This window comes from Molossus molossus, unplaced genomic scaffold (assembly GCF_014108415.1).
Source record: "Molossus molossus isolate mMolMol1 unplaced genomic scaffold, mMolMol1.p scaffold_m16_p_16, whole genome shotgun sequence".
In the NCBI taxonomy this organism is placed as follows: domain Eukaryota; kingdom Metazoa; phylum Chordata; class Mammalia; order Chiroptera; family Molossidae; genus Molossus; species Molossus molossus.
This window is the reverse complement of record NW_023425351.1, coordinates 37,997,036-38,021,680: the sequence shown is the minus strand read 5'-3', so window position 1 is coordinate 38,021,680 and position 24,645 is coordinate 37,997,036. Positions and strand designations below refer to the sequence as shown.

The window sequence follows — 24,645 nt, the reverse complement described above, 5'->3', positions numbered from 1 at the left end:
GCACGACCAACCAGGGCCGGGGACAAACTGCAACCGAAGTACGTGCCCTTAGCGGGAACCGAACCCGGGTCTCTCAGGACCGCAGGCCGCCGCTCTAACCACTGAGCCAAACCGGCCAGGGCAAAAAATAACTCTCAAGACACAAGATTATATATTCTTTAAAAAAAAGTGTTTTTTTTTTTAATGTTTCACTGTTTTTATTTTATTTTATTTTTTTTAGAGAGAGAAGAAGGGAGAGAGAGAGAGAAACGTCAATGTGAGAGAGAAACATCGATGGGCTGCCTCCTGCACACCCTACTACTGGGGATGGAGCCTGCAATCTGGGCATGTGTCCTGACCACGAATCGAACCTGGACCTCTCAGTCCATGCATGGGACAAAGCTCAATTCATGTTATACAGGAAATTATTTTTTTAAAAGTAGAATTTTGAGGTACATTGTATTTACATCATAAAAATATTAATAAATTATGCTAAAATTGTAGATGCCTCTATGGTTTTATGGAAATTACGTGTAAATTTAATAAACTTTCAATATATTATATATAGACTATTTAAAAACATTGCACTCAAAAACCCATTTCAGCCCTGGCCAGTTTTGCTCAGTGGTTAGAGCGTCGGCCTGCAGTCCAGAGAGACCCGGGTTCAGTTCCCACTAGGGCATGTACCTCAGTTGCAGTTTGTCCCGGCCCTGGTTGGGGTCATGTGGGTGGCAACCACTCAATGTGTCCCTTTCACATAGATGTTTCTCTCTCTGAGCACCTACTAGGTTTCAAGTTACAGTCTTATGCTAGGTGCTGGGGATATGTGGTTTACCTGACCAGTGGTTAAAAGGCTGAGAGAACAACCGTCATGTGGTTTAGGATAGGTAAGACTAAGCACCATTGCTTCTGAAATTGGGTATTTAGGAGAACTCTGATAGTCGGGCATCTGAAAACTATACAAAAATCTTGAGTTTTTTTTTTTTTTTTGACCAATGCAGAAATCATTGCTTCTCTTAGATGGCCTTCTATGTCCTCCTAGAAGTCTTAGACATTGGTGATTTTTAGTTTTTTTTTTTTTTTCTTTATTGATATTAGAGAGAGAGGAAGGGAGAGGGAGAGAGAGAGAAACACCAATGAAAGAGAATATTGATTGGCTGCCTTCTGCATGCCCCCCACTGAGGATTTGGCCCACAACCTGGGCATGTGCCCCGACCGGGAATTGAACTGGCAACTTCTTGGTCGATGCTCAACCACTGAGCCACACCGGCTGGGCGGATCTTGGTGATTTTTAGATCAGTCCAGGAGAGCAGAAGCAGATCAAGGGCTAAGGTGTGGGGATAACCACGCCCAGAATACACTGAATGACATTCTATTCCATTAAAGAATGTCAGGCTTGTGGGAAGAATTGGTATCTCTTTGAGACCATTAAAAATGGCTTTTCTTTTTTATTTACCTCATTACTCTTGTGTAGTATTTGTATATTCTCTCCTTTTTGGAGCCTGATTTTAAAGTTAAGGATGGGAAAAAGCTATATGTATATGTTATTAAAACCTTAAATTTAGTCTCTCACTTTTAATTTGTTATTCTAAGGGTTAAATTTCTTTTTGTTTCATAATTTCTTTATAGCTTTAAAGCTTAATAATTTAATGTATATTAAATATGAAATTATGGTATAAATATACTCTTGCCTTCATTTGATTTATATTTTATAATGCTTTTTTGTGTGCTGTAGTGCAAACTTGGATGAGGAAGCACAGGCTGGTACCAGTTCACTACAGGTAATGTTGGATCACCATCCAGTTGCTATTACAGTGGAGGTGAAGCAAGAAGAAGACATTAAGCCCCCTCCTCCACTGGTTTTAAATTCTGAACAGAGTTATACTTTAGAGCAAAGAGGAGAAGACCATGAATTAGTACATGTTATGGAAAGATCTGTTTCGCCATCACTTTCCTCTGTTGATATGAGAATGACATCGTCTCCATCTTCCATCCCAAGGAGAGATGATTTTTTTCATCAGGAGAGTGGAGGACACTTTAGGTCACACTTAGGGTATGATCCTCAGATTTTGCAAATGCTGAAAGAGGAACATCAGATAATTTTAGAAAATCAAAAAAATTTTGGATTATATGTTCAAGAGAAGAGGGATGGATTGAAAAGGAGGCAGCAGCTAGAAGAAGAGCTGCTACAAGCAAAAATTGAAGTGGAGAAACTGAAAGCAATTCGCTTACGGCATGATCTGCCTGAATATAACAGTTTCTAAATTTTTTTCAGTCTCACAATTTGATAATTTTAATTTTGGCCAAATTACTTTCATTTGTGAATGTCTTTCATTTGTGAAAGCAGAATACGGATTCTTATAAAATGTCGTTAATCTCTATTATGAAAAATTTTTTTTGACATTTTCTAATTATTTAATTTTCATTTCAAATATATTCTAATTTATTGATTGGATGGCATGGTTATATATTTTTGTCTTTCCTCAATTTTTTTTTCTAAGAAGTTTAATTGTTGGCTTTATAAAAGATGTTATATTCTGATTATTTAAATATAAATATATACACAAACATACATTTTCTTTCAAAGCTCTGAGTCTTCAACGTTTTAACTTAGAGTTTCGAAAGCTGTAGTTCAAGGTTTTTATGTCAGTCTAGTTTAGAAGCAATACTAGCCTAATAACAGAATCTTGTTTTTATGACATTGATTTTTATACTTTCATTTTTTGAAGGAGTAAATGCTACAATTTTAGTGATGGCAGGTGTTTAGAGATCACGTTTTTCCACCTCTTTAATTTAGGAGCTAATAAAACTGAGGTCCAGGGAGAACTCAGTGATTTACTTAATGTAACCAAGCTATTTATGGCAGAGCAAGGACCACTGAGTTTTGTTTGTAATTTTCCCTCCACGCTGTTCCATACAAGTAAATATCCATGAAAATACCCTCCATATTTAAAAAATTGTAAGTATTTATTTCATTAAAAATGTATTTAAAGATTGGGAAGTTATGAAATCAGGAGAATTTTATCAGTTACCCCATCCTCCCATTTATTTATTTTTGGCCAGCAAAATAAGATATTGTCTTGGAGCTGGTATATATTGGCTGTAAGATTTAATGTCTTAATTCATTTTTAATGTTTTATTCTGAAAAAGATTTCTCAGTAAAATTTTAATGAACAAAATTAAAATTTTACATAGTTTAAAAAAAGCAACAAGTATGTTTATGGTTTATGATGTAATCTGTAATTTTTGAGATAAATATTGCTATTTTAGTATTTTTGGAAATAAAACCTTCATTCTTAAAGCACATGTATTAAATTTAAGTTAAATTTTTAGTATGTATACTACTTAAAGGATTTCTGTTTTTGCTGCGGCTTTGTTGAGGAAGAATTTTAAGCCACACTTTAGAATGGGGTAGGTAGAATTTTAGCAGTATAGTGGAGAAAGGATGTTTAAGTCAAAGTGAGCAGCGTGAAAAAAGGCCTAGAGAATGGGGAAAAGTGTATCATCCTGTACAAGCACAAATACAGTGCTAAGCCAGATGATTTTACATGAGTGTAGAGGGCTGATTAGGACAGTGGTAATCTGAACCTAGGATATTTCCCTTGACTAAATGGGATAGCTACTGTTTAGCTCCAGGAGGATTTTTACATGCAGGAATAGGCCAGAGATCTGCACTGTATGTGAAAATTCTCCAATCTAAAAATATTTGCAAATAATTCAAAATGTTTAAAACACTATACAGACAAAACAGGTGAGTGGGCCTTATTCAGTCAGTGGGCTTCCTTTGTGGCTTATGGAGTAGAGCAATAATTCACCAAGAGTATATCCTGACCAGTAGTATCAGCATCACTTGAGAGCTTGTGAAAAATGTAAATTCAAGCCTTTTGAATCAGAAACTCTGGAGGTGAAGCCCAGCAATTATTTTAACAAACCCTATAAAGTTTGAGAACCCCTGGAATAGAGTATTTTGGAACCTAGCTTGGTGCCTAAATCATACTAGATTCTCAAAATTTGTTGGAAAGAGGAAGTTGGTTGGTGCCAGATTATAGATTACATTAAAAACTATTTTTAGCCCTGGCTGGGTAGCTCAGTTGGTTTGAATGTCCCCCCAAATAAGCCAGGGTTATAGTTTTGATCCCCAGTTAGGGCACCCAATATAAGAATGAACCAATGAATGCATATATAAGTGGAACAACAGATCCATGTTTCTCTTTCTCTCTCCTTTCCTCTATCTCAAATCAATCAATAAATAACAAACTATTTTTAAGGAATCAAACTTGAATGTACAGTGGGAAGCCATTAAAGGCTTTTGATTAGGGGCATATAAATTGGAGCCTCAAGTTAGTGTTATAATACCATCTTTTAGGAATGGGCATTGTAGTGAGAGTAAAGGAAGTCTGAAATTTAAGGTTATGGCTGTAGAAATAGAAATAATAAAAACAAAATGGACTTATGGTATTATCTTAGCTTGTTGATTATTTAATATCATTGATATTTTATATCTGCTATTAGAGTTAAATATTTTATAAAAATGCCTTGAGTGTATAATATAATATATCCTTTTGACAGTTTCATCATCTTTAATCTGTACTATGACTTCTTTGAGTCTAATGAATTTTATAATTCTAATTTGAGGTAATGTCTTTATAATATAATTCTAGTAAATGCATTTGTACAGTAGTCAACTTTAATTCTGAGATTATTAAAAGCAAATTACTATATATAAAGTAATTCATATTACAATCTCAGCATGCTACTACTCAGAATTGATGATGAATATTTAATTTGAATATTGACTCTGTGCATCTAAATCAGAATTTTCCAAAATGTGTTCTGTGAAATTAATTCTGTGAGATGTTTTTCGGAAAGAGTTTTGTATTTGAAAAAGTACAACATACATCTTTTTTGGTAATTAGGTTCTGAAATGTGTTGAAAGTAAAAATGTATATACAAAATTGCCCTTGAAAGTTCTTTTGCTGCCCATAAAATAGTTGTAAACATAGTCTGCTATAGTCAGATTTCTCTCCAATATTGTTTAAGATTGTTGTTTCTTTGGTTGTGTCAGGTGGCAGATTCATTAGTACTTCTTAGGGACTGAGTAGAATAAAAAATCTTATTTTTATATATTTTTTTAAACACCAGAATCTCAATCATTGCAGTGAGTTTACGGTAGCAGTTTTTTCCAGTTTGTGTTGTAATGTGTAAGGGCAAATTCTGCTAGTGGAATACAACCGAAGCCACTGGACATCCTACATACATTGGAGAACTGTTGGGGGCCATGAGCTTTACCTATGAAATGTAATGCTGAGAAAACATAGCGAAGAGTGATTTTATTTTGAAAATGTAGACTTGGGTCTGTAGAAATACATTAAATTTGAAAATATCCTAAGTCAAATATTATTTCATCTAACATTTGAATAGTGGGTAGGTTAGTTTTGCTGCCTTGCTATATCTTTTCTTACGCATATGAACTTAAATGGTCCTTTTTATAAAGGTTATTTTTTAATTTAATTTTTAAAATTTTTTTATAATTATTTTTTCCCCTTTATTTTCCAATGGAGGTACATTGTTATTTTTACAACTTATTTTTCTAAACTATGTATGATTTATAATGACATCCTGAAAAAGATAATGAAGTTCTTCCATTTCTAAAGATGCCAGTGAATTTCTTAAAATACTCAAATCAAGTACTTTTATGTATAATAATGAGACATCAACTTGGAGTTATTTCATTTTTGAAAGATTCACTATCCTGTTGCCATCTTTACTTATACAGAAATGTTTAAAATATTAATTATTTTCCATGTGCCTTCTTTTAATGTCAAATTTTAAATGGACATGTTTAAATTATTTAGAGTGTTATAAAATGTATTTAATATATACTGTCGATAATGGTTAAATGTTTTGTTAACACATATTCTTTTAAATACAAGGTAATACATTGTATTGATTACTGCACTTGTTTTATGTGTCATAAGAAAGAATTCAGTACTGTTGAGGTAAAATTTTATGATGAGGCATAATTGAAGTAAATGTATTTACATGATTGTGTTATAATAGATACCAAATGTACTGTCTAAACATCATAATGTATTTATTTTTCAAATAGTAAAATCCACAAATTCTCAAAGTCAAATATTTGATACTAAATTTGATTGTAAATATTAAAAAATAATTAGATGAAATATGTTTGCAGTACTTAATTCAAAAGATTAAAATCTTAAAATATGCAGTCTAATCATCAACAGTTATGCTAAATTGTTGCATATGATTTTGATTTATTTGATTAAAACTAGTAGCTATAATTTGAATATGTTATTTTTAATTTTCAATTGTTTTGTAAATAGTGGAAAGCAAAATAAATAAGATAAAAATATCACCCAAGTCAGCCCAGTTTAAACTAAAGTGTATGTATCATTAGAGTTACACTAAATTAGTAGATCTTTCATATTTTAAAATTTAGTGTGAGTTCACTTCTATTACAAAGATTAAGGAAGTCTTTAAACATATAGAAAAAATCAAAAGCATTTTGCAGTAAACATGTCTGTCGCCTAAATTCTGCTATTAATTTATTTCTGTATTTCCTTCATTATATATTTATCCATCTACCTACTTACCCATCCATAAATTCATTTCTTAAAATGTTTTTATTGATTTTAGAGAGAAAAAGGAAAGGAGAGGGGTGAGAGTGAGAAACATCCATCGGCTGTCTCGTGCATGCCCCCTACCGGGGATCGAGCCTGCAAACCCGGGCATGTGCCCTGACTGGGACTTGAAGTGGCGACCTTTTAGAGCATGGGACACCACTCAATCAAAAGGCTATCAATTCATTTTTAAAGAAAACTTTTATTATTATTATATTTTAAAATATTTTCCCTTTTTTTTCTTTTTTGTTCAGTTCCTCCATCCCCTCAACCCCTCAGCACCTCCCCATAACTATAGGCCAGTATCCCTGATGAACATAGATGCTAAAATCCTCAACAAAATGCTAGCAACCTGGATCCAGCAATACATTAAAAAAGATTATACACCATGATTAAGTGGGATTTATTCTGGGATTACAAATTGTTACAATATCTGCAAATCAATAATACTACATAAACAAAATGAAGGATAAAAACTACATGATCATATCAGTAGTTGCAGAAAAATCATTTGATAAAATCCAGCACCCATATACGATAAAAACCCTCAGCAAAGTGGGAGTAGAGGGAACATACATCAATGTAATGAAGGACATAATGTGACAGACCCACAGCTAATATCATACTCAGTGGGCAAAAACTACAAGATTGGGAATAAGACAGGGATGTCCGCTTTTGCCACTCTTATTCAACATAGTACTGGAAGTCCTAGTCACAGCAATCAAATAAGAAGAAGAAATAAAAGAAATCCAAATTGGAAAGAAAGTAAAACTTACTATTTGCAGATAACATGACACTGTATATAGAGAATCCTAAATAAAACTTATTTTAAAACAAGTTGTAGCATTAGAATACTTCTAAACACTTCAACATTTTATGAACTGGAGTTTAGTATTTGCATATGTATTTTTTTAAAATATGTTTTTAGTGATTTTTTTAGAGAGAGGAAAGGAGAGATAGCATTGATGTGAGAGAGATGCATCTATTGGCTGCCCCCTGCACGCCCCCTATTGGGGATTGAGTCTGCAACCCAGGCATGTGCCCTGACCAGGGATCCAACCAGGACCTCTTAGTCCATTAGCCGATGCTCAATCCACTGAACCACACTGGCTGGGCTGTATGTTTTTTATCCTCACCCGAGGACATTTTTTTTTCCCATTGATCTTCAGATAGAGCGTGAGGGAGAGAGGGAGAAACATCAGTGTGAGAGAGACACATCGACTGGTTGCCACCTACACGACCCCATCTGGGGCCAGGGACAAACTGCAACCAAGGTACATGCCCTTAGCGGGAACCGAACCCGGGACTCTGGTCTGTGGGCTGACGCTCTAACCGCTGAGCCAAACCGGCCAGGGCTTTTTTTTTAAGGTAAGATTTACAAACAGTGAAATGCACAAAACTTAAGTTATGAGTGTTGATAGATGACTACCTATACCTGTGTAGCTTAAAGCCCTCTCAAATTCAGAACTTATTGTCACCCCAGATAGTTTTCTCTTGTCCCTTTCTAATCAATCATTCCTCTGGCACCAGAGGCAACCACTGTTCTTATTTTTAAAAAATCACAAATGAGTTTTGTGTGTCTAGAACTTTAGTACTTAGAATCATATAGTATGTACCCTTTGTTTCTGTTTTCTTTCATCCATCTTAACACTTCTAATATTCACTCATGTTCATCCATCTTGTCAGTAGTTCATCGCTTTTTGTTGCTGAGTAGGATCCATTATATAAATATACCACAGTTGGTTTATTATTTTTTGATGGACTTCTGGGCTATTTTCAGATTTTGGCTATTGTGTATAAAGGTTATATGAATATTCTTGTATAACTTTGTTGTGGATATAATGTTTGATTAGGGAAGTTATGCAGTTAACTTTTTAAGAGACAAATTTTTTTTCCCAGAGTGATTGTACCATTTAAACTTCCATTTGCAGTATATGTTATTTTTTTAAAAATAAAGTTTTGCATGTTCAATGATTGGAATGTCAGAATTGAAATTGATGAATAACTTCTGATATTTAAATGAATTCAAAATGCTGAGCAAGCAATTAGATATCTGGAAATATCGTTTTATTAATTTTCTTATTTTAGCACTTATTGCATATATGCTTTGACAAGAGGTATTGAGAAATATGATGAAATGTATAGTCCCTGTTATGCTCATAAAGCATCATTCTGAAAATGACCTTCAATGCAAATTAGTACCTTCTAGGTTTATTTTACATAAAATGATAATTGTACTTAGTTGACATTCAATCTCTCTTATTAAAGAAAACTATGGATGATTATCAGTTTAAAGGAATTTGTGTATTAATGTTTATATATTTTTAGTGTAATAAAAATACTTCAAATCTTAAATTTATATTGCAGTTATGTTAATGCATATTAAAACTAAAAAAATACAGTCTGCAAGAGTATTTACATTCTTTATTGAATTTGATTATATAAAACGTTTTAAATTTCATATGCTCAATTGAAAACAATGTATTTTTTTAGAATTTTTGAAAGGAAAGAAAGAATATTAATGACTGGGGTTTATGCAATGCATAATTAAGCCATCTAACCCTAGAGTGACTCTGCTTATGAATCATTAAGATTATGATGTCCACCATCAATATTAAAGAATGAAATTATCTACCTCTTTTTGTTTTTTCAAAGCATGGTATTAAGCTGCTTTATCTTGTGAATCATCCTGATAGGCCTTCAAGTCTCTTGTTTATGTAGACTATTTTTTGTTACTGATTTGGGAAGTACATTATAGGGTCAAGGGGGACATAGAATCAAATTTAGAAATAAAAAAGAGTTACAGTGGAATTGTTAGGGGTGGGATGTTTCAAATTAGTCAATATGTTATATAATACAAGTAGGGTAGATATAAGAGGTTATATTTGATACATGTTTAATTTCCAACTGTCTTCATTCTGCTTTTTGGAATTATTTATTCTCCCTTTCCTACCCTAAGTCCTGCATTTAAAATGAGACTAAATAGGAAAGGGAACAGGGCAAGATGATAATGATGGTAGGTAACATTTAGGGAGTCCTTATTATATATGGCAAGTACTGTTCTAAGCGTTTTACATATATATTAGCTAATATAATGCCCACAACAAGTCTGTGAGGTTGGGGTTAGTATTACATTTATTTACAGATTCAAAAATTGGCATGGGGGATAACTAGTCCAGGGCCACAGGGCTAGTAAGTGGCAGACCCAAGATTCACACCCAGCCAGATTAGTTCATGCTCTTAATCCTCCTGCTCTTCTACCAAAGAAAGGATAAATCTAAATCTGAGTATCTCATGGTATTTTAAAGTTAATTATAGGAAATTTCTGAAATCTCAGAATTTATTGTCTTTTGTTGTATTCCATTTTGTTGTTGTTGTTGCTTGTTCGTTTGTTTTTTGGCAGGGGGAGGATCTTGGGCATAAGAGTCACTTTTATAGGTCCTGGGAATATAACAAGATATTTGACTCTAGGATGTTTTTTCCAGCAGTTTGATGAACACATTCCCCTTTCCCCCTGTGTTACAACAATCTTGAGGAATTAAAATTTTCTCTTAGATAACCTAATATAAAACAGGAACAAATTTTTAAAATGAGAAAGATATTGTCAGTCTTTCATTTATATGTACAATAATTGCTGCCAGTAGAAATAATGCAAAAAGAAAATGAATTGAAATTGACTAAAAATTGCAAACCACGAAGTATTTTAGAATTCAAAAACTAATCAAGTATCTGTCTTTTCTGTTAATGCTAAAAACCAAAAACTTTGAGAAAATCAAGGTTGGTAAAACAACCAAAATAATGCTTGACAACTATCAATTTATCTAAAAACTGGTAAATTTTCTTGACTAAAAACTGATGGAGTGATAAATTCTGATAATATTTAGGTATTCGAAATATGACTTAGCAAAAGTGCATTTGGTAGAAATTAAGTTTTTATAAGAAAACTCATGTTGGCAAAACCATAATCAGTAAAATACACATAAAAAAGTGATGAATTAAATCTTTGTTATATAGTTTAATTGAAAAATAATCTTGAAAGTAACAGTTCATTAAAATGAAAATAAAAATAGACAGTATTGGAGATGAGTTCAAAGTTAATTTCTAAAGCTACTTTCTTAATGAAAATTACTTTTAAGATTATTCTCTTTGGATTTTTATAAACATGAAATCAAAATATACCTAGAATCAAAATGGCAGTTTTGAAAAGTATCTGTTCTGGGAATATGGTGATGAACACAATCAAAACAGACCCTCTGCCTGGCCGGTGTGGCTTAGTGGTTGAGCGTCGACCCATGCACCAAGAGGTTGCCGGTTCGATTCCCAGTCAGGGCACATGTCCAGGTTGTGGGCCAAATCCCCAGTGGGGGGCATGCAGGAGACGGCCAGTTGATGTTCTCTCTTATCGATGTTTCCATCTCTCTCTCCCTCTCCCTTCTTCTCTTTCTAAAAATCAATAAAGGAAAAAAACAAAAACAGACCCTCTCCTCAGGGTCTGTTTTATGGGGAAGGTTGACGTTGAAGAACTTGTCACATAAGTAATTGCTGAGGAAATACGGCAACTTGATCCAGTTTGTCAGGGAAATTTAAATGTTCAGAAGGGTGAGTAAAAGTTAATTTAGTATAACACATGGGAGGAAGAGAAGCAGAAGATCCTTTTGTTGGCAGTAGCATGTTTTCTTTAAGACCATTAAGATTAATGGACCCAGAGACATAGAAAGGAGTATGATTCAGACTGACAAACCTCAGATTAGGGGGACGGGGGATGAATGAGATGAATCAAAGAACTTATATGCATGTATGCATAAATAATGGACATAGACAACAATGCTAGGGGGGGTGGAGGGGCAGATGGGGAGGAGGGTGTCTGGGGGGGGAAGGAGAAACATGTAACAAAAATAAATAAAAATTGGGAAAATTTTTTTAAAAAATTAAAAATATTAATGGATTTTAAGCAAGAGAGATACATGGTCATATTTACGTTTAAAAATAGGTAAATATAGTAAATATATAGTAAATATATAGATAAATATAGTAAATATACCATTATGGAAATGGTATTAGGGCATAGAAGTGGCAAGAGAAGATCTCAGGGGACCTGTTGGGAAGATCCTACAATAGTGCAGTAGTTCAGAAATGATGCTTGGCTTATGCTTAGGGCTACAGCAGCTTGAATCCTTTCAGGGACTGATAAGAGTTCATAGGGCTATGCATTCTGGACACAGTTGATTGAGGCTGCATATGAATCAATTGTTTTCTTAGGAAAAAAACTGATAGTTCTGAGGATAATTTATTGTTGGAAGATAGTCAAGACTCACTCTAAATCCAAGAATGCCAATAATGAAGATACAGATTATCTGAATTCTAGTATTCAGTGGATTTTTCAGGATTTGGGGAGATAGGTTTACCTGGTTTGAAGATATGCAATTTTGTTTTGTGGACTTAATTTTTTTTTTCTGTTTGGTAAATACCTTCAATAGAATGGCTGGTTGTAGTAGGTATATGTTGTACTGTTTACATTTTTCCAGCAGAATGTATTATTTCCTGTCTTTATATCTTTGCTAACACTTAGTATGGTCAGTTTTTTTGCTTTTAGTCAATCTAGTGGGTGTGTGGTGTTATTGTGTGTGTGTGTTTAACAGCTTTATTGAGATATAATTCATATACCATATAATTCTCCCATATGAAGTATACAGTTCATGGTTTTTAGTATATTCACAGGCATATGCATCTAACACTACACACAATTTTAGAAAATTTCAACACTTCAAAAAGAAACCCTGTATATAGCTTTCACACCCCACCTCCAAACCTTCTACTAACCTCAACCCCCAGCCCTAAGCAACCACTAATCAATCTGCTTTCGTTCTCTATAGATTTCCCTGTTCTGGACATTACATATGAATGGAATCATATAATATGTGGTCTTTAGTGACTGGATTCTTTTACTTAGTGTAATGTTTTCAAGGTTTATCCATGTTGTAGCATGTTTCAGTACTTTATCCTTTTTATGATCAAGTAATATTTCATTGTATGAACAAGTTACCCCACTATGCCAGTTTATAAATCTGTAAATAAGTGTAATGCTAACACCTACCCACAGATTTATGGGCATTAGATTAGCTAATATATATATAAAACACTTAGAACAGTACTTGCCATATATAATAAGTGCTCCCTAAATGTTACCTACCGTCATTATCATCTTGCCCTTGTCCCTTTCTTATTTAGTTCCTTTTTTTTTTAACCTCACCTGAGGACATTTTTCCATTTTTTGTTTAGATAGAGTGGGAGGGAGAGAGGAAGAGAGAGAGAAAGAAACATCGACATGAAAGGGACACATCTTGTGGCCGCCACCCACACGATCAACCAGAGCCGGGGACAAACTGCAACTGAGGTACGTGCCCTTAGCGGGAACCAAACCCGGGTCTCTCTGGACCGCAGACCGACGCTCTAACCACTGAACAAAACTGGCCAGGGCATTTAGTCCCATTTTAAATGTGAGAGAGATACATCGATTGCCTGCCTCCTGCATATCTCCTACTGGGGTTTGAGCCCCCACCTGGGCATGTGCCCTGACCAGGAATTGAACCAAGACCTCTCTCTCTCAGTCCATGGGCCAACTGCTGAGCCAAACCGGCCAGGGCGATCATGTGGTTTTTAATCCTTCATTTTGTTTATGTGGTATATCACGTTTATTGATTTGCAGATATTGTACCAACCTTGCATCCCTGGAATAAATTCCACTTGATTATGGTGTATGGTTTTTTTAAGGTATTGTTTGACCTGGTTTGCTAATATTTTCTTGAGGATTTTGGCATCTATGTTCATCAGGGATATTGGCCTGTAATTTTCTTTCTTTGTAATGTCTTTATATAGTTTTGGAATTAGGATAATGCTTGCCTCATAAAATGAACTTTTGGGCGTCTTCCCTCCTCTTGAATTTTTGGAATAGTTTGAAAAGGATAGATGTCAGTTCTTTGAATGTTTGATAAAATTCACCTGTGAAACCATGTGGTCCAGGATTTTTGTTGGGAGTTTTTTTTTTTAAATTTTTTATTACTGCTTCAATTTTACTAGTTGTTATCTGTCTATTCAGATTCTCTGATTCATCTTGATTCAGTTTTGGAAGATAGTATGTTGCTAGAAATTTATCCATTTCTTTCAGATTTCCCAATTTTTAGTGTATAGTTGTTCGTAATATTTTCATACAGTCCTTTATATTTCTTTGATGTCAGTTGTTACCTCTCCTCTTTCATTTCTGATTTTATTTATTTGGGTATTCTCTCTCTCTTTCTTTTTGAAAGACTAGTTTATTGATTTTTAGAGAGACAGAAACATAGATGTGAGAGTGTAACATCAATCAACTTTCTCCTGCGTGCCCCCTACTGGAGATTGAGCTGGTAACTGGGACACATGCTCTGACTGGGAATTGAACCAGCAACCTTTTGGTGAACAGGATGATGCCAAACCAACTGAATCACACTGGCTAGTGGAGGTCTTCTCTCTTTTATTCTTGAGGAATCTGGTTAAAAGTTTATTAGTGTTGTTTATCTTTTCAAAGAACCAGTGCTTGTTTTCATTGCCTTGTATTGTTTTTTTTAGACTCTATTTCATTTATTTCTGCTCTGATCTTTGTTATTTCCTTTCTTCTATTCACTTTGGGCTTTGTTTGCTGGGTTTTTATAAGTTCCTTTGAGTGTAAAGTTAGATTGTTTATTTGAGATTTTTCTTGTTTCTTGAGATAGGCTTGTCATGCTATGAATTTCCCTCTTAGGACTGCTTTCCCTTTGTCCGTAGATTTTGGGTTGTTGTATTCTCATTTGCATTTGTTTCAAGGTATCTTTTCATTTCTTCCTTGATCTCATTGTTAACGCATTCATTGTTTAGTAACATGTTATTTAGCCTCCACGTCTTTGTGTGTTTTTCAGGGTTTTTTTTGTATTGGATTTCTTGTGTCATATCATTATGGTCAGAGAAGATGCTTGATATGATTTCAGTCTTCTTAAATTTATTGAGACTTGTTTTGTGTCCTAAACTGTAGTCTATCCTAGAAAATGTTCCATGTGCACTTGCAAAGAATGTATATTCTGTTGATTTGGGGTGAAATGCTCTGAAGATATCCATTAAATACATCTAATTTGGTGTATTTGGTACAATCCAGTTACGAACCCTGACTGAGAATTAAAGCTGCTGTTTTCTTGTTGATTTTTTTGTCTGAAGATATATCCGTTGATGTCAATGGGGTGTTAAAATTCCCTACTATGACTGTTTTACTGTCAATTTCTTTTGTCTATCAGGATTTGCTTTATATATTCAGGTGCTCTTACGTTGGGTGCATAAATGTTTAGAAAGGTTATATCTTCTTGTTGGATTGCTCCTTTTAACATTATGTAGAGTACTTCTTTGTCTTTTAGTAATGCTTTTGTTTTAAAGTCTTTTTTTTGGTCAGAAGTAAGTATTGCTACCCAAGCTATTTTTTCATTTTTATTTGCATGAAATATCTTTTTTTCATCCCTTTACTTTTAGTCTCTGTAGACAGCATATAGATGTGTCTTATCTTTTTCTTTTGTTAATCCTCACCCAAGAATAGTTTTCCATTGATTTTTAGAAAGAATGGAAGGGAGGGAGGAACATTGATGTGAGAGAGACAAATCGATTGGTTGTATCCTGCATGACCCAACCAGGACTGAGGATTGAACCTGCAACCCCAGTACCTGCCCTTGACTGGAATAGAACCTGCAACCCTTCAGTCCATGGGCTGATGCTCTAACCGCTGAGCCAAACTGGCCAGGGTCATGGGTTTTGTTTCGTATCCATTCAGCTACCCTATGTCTTTTGATGGGAGCATTTTAAGTTATTTATATTGTGATATGTACATATTTATTGTCATTTTATTCTTCTAACAACAGTTGTCCTTCGTTTATTGCGGTTAATTTGTTCCAGACTCTAGTGGTTGCACCTGGCGTTGAAGGATTCCTGGGGTGCTCGAATACATAGCCTACAGTCCATACGTACAGTAATTTTAATTTTAATTGTAACACGGGGGTATATAATTGACTCAGACAACCGAGCACGTGCTGTATTATTTTCACTGTCTCGATCAACTTTTTTTTTTTTTTTATCCTCACCCGAGGACATTTTTCCATTTTTTGTACAGATAGAGCGGGAGGGAGAGAGAGGAAGGGAGAGAGAGAGAGAAACATCGATGTGAAGGGACACATCGAGTGGCTGCCACCCGCACGACCAACCAGGGCCGGGGACAAACTGCAACCGAAGTACGTGCCCTTAGCGGGAACCGAACCCGGGTCTCTGCAGACCGCAGGCTGACGCTCTAACCGCTGAGCCAAACTGGCCAGGGCTCGATCAACTTTTTAATGAATATATTTGAAAAAACCGTCATAGAGTGAAGTTGTAAAAGTCAAAGCACGAAGTGGCGAGAGATGGCTGTATGTTCTACTGTTTCTTTTTTCTTCTTAAAACAGGGCCTTTAACATTTCTTATAATTCTGGTTTGGTGGTTAAAAACTACTTTAGCTTTTTCTTGTCTGGAAAGCTCTTTGTTTCTCCTTCAGTTTTTAAAAAAATTAATTATTTTATTTATTTACTTATTTTAATTTTTTCTTTATTGATTATAGAGAGAGAGGAAGGGAGAGGTAGAGAAAGATAGAAATATCAACGAGAGAGAACATTGATTGGCCGCCTCCTGCATACCCCCCACTGGGGATTGGGCCCATAACCTGGGCATGTGCCCTGACTGGAAATAGGACCGGTGACCTCTATATGCATGGCTTGATGCTCAACCACTGAGTCACACTGGTCAGGGTCTTCTTCAATTTTAAATGATAGCCTTGCTGGATAAAGTAGTCTTAGTTGTAGGTCCTTGCTTTTCATCACTTCGAATATTTTATGCCATTCCTCTCTGGCCTGAAATGCTTCTGTTGAGAAATCAGCTCCCTTGTAAGTTACTGTCTTTCTCATGCAGCTTTTGTGATTCTTTTTCTTTAACCTTGACCATTTTATTTTTATTTGTTTATTTTAAAATAGTTTTTATTGATTTTTTTTTTTTTTTTTTAGAGAGAGAGAGAGAGGGAAGGAGAGAGAGATAGAAACCTTAATATAAGAGAGATGCCTCTTTTTTTTTTTTTTTTTTTATCCTCACCCGAGGACATTTTTCCATTTTTTGTTCAGGTAGAGTGGGAGGGAGAGAGAAGAACAGAGAGAGAGAGAGAAACATCGACGTGAAAGGAACACATCGAGTGGCTGCCACCCGCACAACCGACCAGGGCCGGGGACAAACTGCAACCGAGGTACGTGCCCTTAGCGGGAACCAAACACGGGTCTCTCAGGACCGCAGGCCTACGTTCTAACCGCTGAACCAAACTGGCCAGGGCAAGAGAGACGCCTCTTGCATGCCCCCGACTGGGGCTCGAATCTACAATCCAGTTATGTGCCCTGACTGAGAATTGAACCAGGACCTCTCAGTCCATGGGAGGATGCTCAGTCCACTGAGCCACACTGGTTGGGCAACCTTTACCATTTTAATTATGATGTGTCTTGGTGTGGCCCACTTTGGGTTCATCTTGTTTGGGACTCTGCACTTCCTGGACTTGTGTGTGTTTTTCCTTCACCAGGTTAGCAAAATATATGGTCATTATTTCTTCAAAGAGGTTCTTGATCTCTCGTTCTTTCTCTTCTTGTACCCCTATGAGGTGGATATTGTTATGCTTCATGTTGTCCCAAAAATTCCTTAAACTCTCCTCATTTTTAAAAATTCATTTTTCTTTTTAATGCTTTGTTTGTGTTTTTTTCCTACTTTGTCTTTCAAATCAGTGATTCAGTCCTCTGCTTCATCCAACCTGTTGTTTATTCTTTCCAGTGTAGTCTTCATTTCAGATATTTTATTATTTATTTCTGACTGGTCCTTTTTTATGGTTTCTATGTCATTTTTCATGCTGTTGAGCATTCTTATAACCATTACTTTGACCTTTATATCTGATAAATTGCCTGCCTCCATGTTATTTAGCTTTTTTTTTTTTTTCCTGGATGTTTCTCCAATTCTCACATTGGGGCCTGTTTCTTTGTCTCCCCATTTTGACCAGTTCTTTGTGTTTGTTTCTATGTATTAGATAGAACTGCTGTGATTCCCAGTCTTCCTGGGGTGGCCTTATGTAGTTGGTGTTCTGTTGGGTCCAGTGGTGCAGTCTTCCTGATCACCTGAGCTGGGTGTTCCAGGAATGTCTCTCATGCTGGTTATGTGGGCCCTCCTTGATTTCTTTTTTTAACACCCTCAGAGGATTTATTTTTTTAAAAAGTGTGGCTCACTATGGTAGTATACAATATTGTTTTCATACATATATACTTGAAACCAAAGTAAAAAAAAAATAGCTGTTGTAACATTAAACCATAACCTAATGAGCATATCCACCCGTGCTTCTGCCTTCCCCAGAGTCTTCTGAAGTCCCCTGGTCAGGCCAAACACGTAGGGAAGAGCTTGCAAATTTTATTTTTTTCCTACAGTTCAGTCTTCAACACCTTGAGTGCTTTTTTCATGTTGTCAATAAGCAGAGCTGCATTCAAGGGTTTGTAAACATAAAGGCCATTTGAGTATTTCCAGTGATGTCAGTTCTAACTGTCAGGGATGGGTCAATAAACATAATCCTGGGGGACATACTGGCCATCAGGAGAAAAGTGCTTGTCAGTGGTTTCATAAACTAGATCAAGGAGGACAAACTGCTCTGCCAGTTTCTGGATTTCTTTATTTTTGGCAAACACTTTCTTTTAAGCTTGACTGTGTGTGTATTCATCCAAGTGATGAATAATCAAGGGGTTTGTTGCTTGTCTTGGATTTGTATAAAGCTTCTTCATATGTCTACATACAGATGAGTTGATCACCCCAACCTCTGGAGAGGGTGGAGATACCTTTTTGTCTTTCTTAGCTCCCACTTTCACTGTGGTATCTTTGGCCAGGGTATAAGAGAGGGCCACCAGGAGTAAGAATGTTGACATTGAAATCTTCTGCATGGCATATCTGGCTTTCCCTGCCCACCTGTCTGTGTGAGCCAGGTGGCCTTGATGCGTCCAAGCTTCTTCCCTCTTTGATTTCAGTTGCCCCATTCCTGTGTGGAATCGACCCTCAGGCTGTGAGGCTCAACCTTGGCCATGGCATGCACGCTGCTGTGCAGGTGCTGACCACATGATGTGTAGTTTGCCTCAGCAGGATTTGGTATCTGCCGAGATCTTGTTTGGATATGCTGCTGCGAAGCTTATTGGATCCTGCTCTGATCTTGTCTTAAGCTGACCACTGGGTGTGTTGGTTCTGGGTCTCTTGGGAGGGATTCTTGTGCAAGCCAATGTTAAAACCCTACCTATGACTGGCCCTCGGCAACCTGTTTGGAGCTACAAGCAATCCGTAGGTTGTGGCTGCCTCTGCTGGGCCTAATGCATTTGGGAAGGACCAAGCTGTGCACCAAGGCTGGTTTTTATCAGCACTGGACCTGGGGGCAGGTCTGCAAGAGTCCCAAGGCACCTGGAAATCTGCCTCTGCCTTCCTCTGCCTGCCGACTGCCTGTCAGGCTCAGTCATAGAAGAGCCTCTGATTGTACTCCTCAGCAGGGGTAAGCTTCAAAGTGTGGGGTGAGAGGGAGTCCAGCAGGTATTACATGTTTTAAAAATTCTTGCAATACAGGTTGAAAATTGCTGACATATAACATTATACTAATTTTAAGTATACAATGTAATATTTTATATAGTGAAATAATCATCACAGTATGTCTAGTTAACATTGGATATAGTTTTATAAGGTGATTCTAGAAATGTTTTTGAGAAAAATACAGGCTTTTGTAAGAAGGAACTTAGAATCTTAGAATCAGTGGCCCAGATTGATTATTCTCTAACGGGACACAAAAATATTTTAATAAAATTTAGTCTCATTTCTCTTTGCTGTTTTACATTTGTTCTTATTTGAAAAAACTACAGATTTTTCTTCCAGGGAAATCTGTGATCTTATTTTAGTTTTCTGAAATATCATATCACTGTTAATTAAATCAGTTTTTCAAAATGTGATTTTAGATATTTTCCCATGGATGTTGAAATTTTACTTCTTAGAGTTTTAAAATGTTTGCAGTGATTATTATGTTATTTTACTTTAACTGTGTTTATATGATTTTTTTTTATCCTCACCTGAGGACATTTTTCCATTTTTTGTTCAGATAGAGTGGGAGGGAGAGAGAGGAAGAGAGAGAGAGAAACATTGATGTGAAAGGGACACATCGAGTGGCTGCCTCCTGCACAACCCAACCAGGGCCGGGGACAAACTGCAACCGAGGTACGTGCCCTTAGTGGGAACCGAACCCTGGTCTTTCTGGACTGCAGGCTGACGCTCTAACTGCTGAGCCAAAATGTCCAGGGCGTGTTTATATGATTTTGAGATAAGAAATTTATTTTCATTGTACTGACGGCTAGCATCTGACATATGAATTTCTTAGTTTATAAAATGCTAACATGATATAGTCAAATATTCTTTCATACTTCTATATACAGTCTGATTTTCTTGTGTGTTTTTTTTGTTTGAATGGCTTTGCTTTTAAATATTAAAGTGGTCTTTAGTAATGTGGTTTTTATTTTATATTTTTATTCTAGTTTATTCACCCCCTAAAGACATAACAGTGTCTAAGGGACAAGAAGTGGAACCTGATAGTATGGTTAAATATTTCTCTGTTGTGTGGTGTAAGGCTTCAAAGAAAAAACACAAAAAGTGGGAAGGTGATGCTGTTCTTATTGTCAAAGGAAATGCACTTATATTAAAGGACCTGGGAGGCAAAGACATTGGAAGAGGTACTGTGATATTACTTAATGTTTATGATTTGGCCTAAAACTAGTATATGCTACTGTCCCTTTAGTCCCTTAGTAGCCCTCTAGGTCATAGTCCTTGTTTTTGAGTAATCCTTATTTTACTTAACAATAGCCCCAAAGCACAAGAGTGTGGGTGCTTTCTTTAAGTGAAATGGTAGAAGTTCTTGACTTAATAAGGCATTTTATCATCTCACATCATCACAAGAAGGGAGAGAGAGAAACGACATTCACATAATCTTTATCATAGTATATTTTAGTTGTTTTATTTTATTATTGTTAATTTCTTACTGTGCCTGATTTATAAATTAAATTTTATCATAGGCATGTATGTATAGGAAAAAACATAGTGTATATAGGGTTTGGCACTATACATGGTTTTAGGCAACCAGTGGGGGTCTTGGAACATAACCTCCATGGAAAAGGGGGGAATACTATATACGAAGCTAAAACTGTAATCTTTGTTAATGTGGAGAGGTCAAGACTACTGTTGAATTCAGATAGTTTGGGGAATAGAGCAATTGGTCTTTGGCATTTAGGAACACCAGCTAACTAATTTCTTCCTATATTAGAGCAATAAAATTTATAAGTGCCCCATTGAAGATCATTTAAGAATATATATATATATATATATATATATATATATATATATATATGTTACCAGTTGGTACAGATAGTAAGTTTTAGTCTAATTTTAGTAGTGCAAATTGTAGCAATTTCCAGCTAGTTTAAAAAGGTCATATTTTCTAAAATGTGTTTTATTTTTTGGAGCCTTAAAAAAGTTTATGGTATACACAGTTCTTGCCTTCTTGTAATCACTCAATAACTATGTGTTTAATGTAGACAGGCATAGGAGTCTAAAATTTCATCACTATATATCTGATTAATGAGCTCATTTTGAACAGACTATGACTGAGTTACTAATATTTACATTCCATCAGCACCTTACACATAGCAACACTTAATAAATGTCTGTTGAATTAATAGTAATTCAAACAGGCTTGATATAAAATATCCCACTTTTTAAAAAAATCCTCACCCGAGGATATTTTTCCATTTATCTTCAGATAGAGTGGGAAGGAGGGAGGGAGGGAGGGAGACAGAGAGAGAAAGAAACATTGATGTTTGAGAGACACATTGATTGGTTGCCTCCTGCATGACCCCAACCCAGGGCCGGGGATGAATCGCAACCAAGGTACATGCCCTTGGCTGGAATCAAACCCATGACTCTTTGGTCCGCAGGCCAGCACTCTAATCGCTGAGCCAAACCAGCCAGAACAAAGAATCCCACTTAAAAAATTTCTTTTAAATTAATTTTAGGAGAGGAAAGAGAGAGAGAGACAAGGAGAGCGAGAGAGAGAGAGAGAAAGAAACCTCAATGAGAGAGAGAGAAACATTGATCTGTTGCTTCCTGCATGCACCCCAACTGGGGATCGAACTGGCTACCTGGATGTGTGCTCTCACTGGGAATTGAACCTGCGACCTTCCAGTGCATGGGATGACTCTCCAACCATCTAAGCCACACCAGCCAGAGCTAAAACTTGGCTAATATTATAGCTATATTATTATTTAATTTTTCTGATTTCTATGTTTTTTCTTTTTTTTTTTTTGCCAAGATGATATATTATGTTTTCATTCTGGCTAATGGGTTATACCAGCCTATTTGCATTTAAAGTATAGGTACAGTTATGGGAAGGTGACTGTGATATCACTAATTAAGTCATCTTAGAGTGTCAGGACATTAAATTAACTTTCCTTTTTCTTAATTTAAAGGCACTGGATATAAATTGAAAGAGCTTGAAAAGATTGAAGAGGGCCAAACAATGATGATTGGTGGAAAAGAAATAGAAGTCATGGATATGATCTCCCCAGATGATTTCAACAGTGGCAGATGTTTTCAGCTTGGAGGAGGAAGTCCTACTATATCAAGTTCTTCTCAAGCTGCCAAGAAGTGTTTTTCTAACCCTTTAAAAAGTATCTATAAACCAAGTTCAAAGGAAAATAGGCAGAATAGTTTACAAAATTGCAAACCACGGCATGACCCATGTGCACCAAGTAAGATTTAAAAAATAGTTTGAATATTCTGTTTTTTTCCTGTCAAAATAGTTTTGGTATGTGAATTTAAACTTTAAATTTTCTTTTAAAGTTTTCAAGTGAGAACCAAAAAAATAAAGTTTTCAGGTAGAAGCATGTATATATTATTCTTCAGATACACAACCTGATGTAAGGGATAATGTACATGCATTGAAGGAAAATGTTAGATGTATACACACATACATCCATGTGTATGATTTTGGGTAAAATCTGACATTTGGTAAGGAGAAATATTAGTAAATTCATGAGTCAGGATTATGTTTTTTATACTTCCATTTTGAAGACTGTGTCTTGATTACATGCATCATCATATTAAAATACTGAATAATGAGATGTCATGTAAAGAATTCATATTTTGCCCTGGCCGATTTGGCTCAGCGGTGGGAGCATCAGCCTGTGGACGGAAGAGTCCCAGGTTTGATTCTGGCCAAGGGCATGTACCTCAGTTGCGGTTAGTCCTCGGCCCCAGTTGGTGGTGTGCAGGTGGCAACCAATCGATGTGTCTCTCTCACAGTGATGTTTCTCTCTCTCTCCCCCACTCCTACTCTGTCTGAAGATAAATGTAAAAAAAAAAAGAATTTAAATTTTACTTGTGAGAAATTAGTTCAATCAGATAATCGTCACTTTAATGAATTTGAAAATCACATTACAAAATGAAACCTGGAGTGGTTTTGACAGTTTTTTTTTTTAAACTTGATTATTCACTCAACAGATATTTCTTGAGTGAATTTTGTGTGTGTGTGTGTGTGTGTGTGTGTGTGTGTGTGTGTGTTGGGCCCAAAGGCAAAACTCATTAGAAAGCTTCTCATTTGGTGAGGAGATAGACATGTAAAGTTGAATTGTAGTGTAGTGGAAAAGTTGGAGAATAGAATAGGCTTCTTTCATAATAGCAGTAAAATGAAAGTGTATAAAAAAACATAATTAAGTATTTTCTCTTCTTGCAAATATTATGGAAACTTTTTAAAAGAAAGGAACCTTTGCCCTGGCCGGTTTGGCTCAGCAGTTAGAGCATCAGCCTGTGGTCCAGAGAGACCCGGGTTCAGTTCCCGCTAAGGGCATGTACCTCGGTTGCAGTTTGTCCCCGGCCCGGGTTGGTTGTGCGGGTGGCAGCCACTCGTGTCCCTTTCACGTTGATGTTTCTCTTTCTCTCTTTTTCTCTCTCTCTTCCTCCCACTCTATCTGAACAAAAAATGAAAACAATGTCCTCAGGTGAGGATAAAAAAAAAAGTAATAATAATAATAATAAAAAAAAAAATGGAACCTTTGAGATCATTTAGATTAGTCACTTCTCTTTGCATTTGAGGAAGCTGAGGCCCAGAAAGATGAACTGACTTACTTCAAGTGAAATAATGATTGGCATAATTGGGATAAAAACCCCAATTTAAGAATGTCTAGCTCTAGATGAGCTTATTGAGAATGAATTAAAATATAGACAGTAGAAGTTTATGCTTCTGATTTTTTTCTTTATCCAAATATTTTGTCTTACCAACTCTTTTAACAAGTTTCCTTCTCTCCTTTATTCTTTCTCTACCAGGGGTGGGGAACGTTTGGGCCCTAGACGGCCTGTGAAATCAGTACCAGCTACTATCACTTGCCTCACCAAATTAGCCTGACCAAATATAGCAGGTTAATTTTAAAGTTGATAATTTTGTATGGCCTGAGAGCAATGTTATAAATATCCTAATGGCTCTTGGCAGAAAAAAGTTTCCCCACCCCTGCCAGATAATAGAGGATTTGGGGAATGGGAAAGAACACTGTGCTTATTCAGAGACCTGAGTTAGAGTCCTGGTTTTGTTACTGAACTAACTGGTTCTTTGACTACTTACCTCACTAATGTTTTCACCTTTGTGAGTGTAAAATGTGGTTTCTAATACTACTATAAAGACTTAGAGTGCCTGGTATATACAGCATACAATAAATATTTGCTGACTGAGTGAATGAAAAATTTTATTGTGATAATTTATTTATCTTGTACATGTATATATAAATGAAAACCCATTGTGTAAACGATAAATAATTGATTATTCTCATTTATTTTATCTTGCCAAGGGTAAAATTGGGTTGTAGACTTAAAACCAAAG

The 24,645-nt window shown here is 35.8% G+C and overlaps 1 protein-coding gene and 1 pseudogene across 6 annotated transcripts in view; one reads left to right on the top strand and one right to left on the bottom strand.

The window, feature by feature from the left end:
• Positions 1 to 24,645, top strand: part of RAD54B (RAD54 homolog B) — a 97,908-nt gene that overhangs the window by 40,260 nt on the left and 33,003 nt on the right. For 3 of the 6 annotated variants that reach the window (XM_036263964.1, XM_036263966.1, XM_036263965.1), the window contains 2 exons: positions 20,261 to 20,455; positions 22,244 to 22,525. In XM_036263964.1, the coding sequence (XP_036119857.1) occupies positions 20,261 to 20,455; positions 22,244 to 22,525 (477 nt within the window). Of the gene's footprint in view, positions 1 to 1,714; positions 1,765 to 10,309; positions 10,320 to 15,292; positions 15,303 to 19,082; positions 19,093 to 20,260; positions 20,456 to 22,243; positions 22,526 to 24,645 lie in introns of those variants that run through there. The other 3 variants (XM_036263967.1, XM_036263968.1, XM_036263969.1) reach the window with 3 other exon arrangements.
• LOC118631536 lies at positions 18,134 to 18,643 on the bottom strand (annotated as a pseudogene).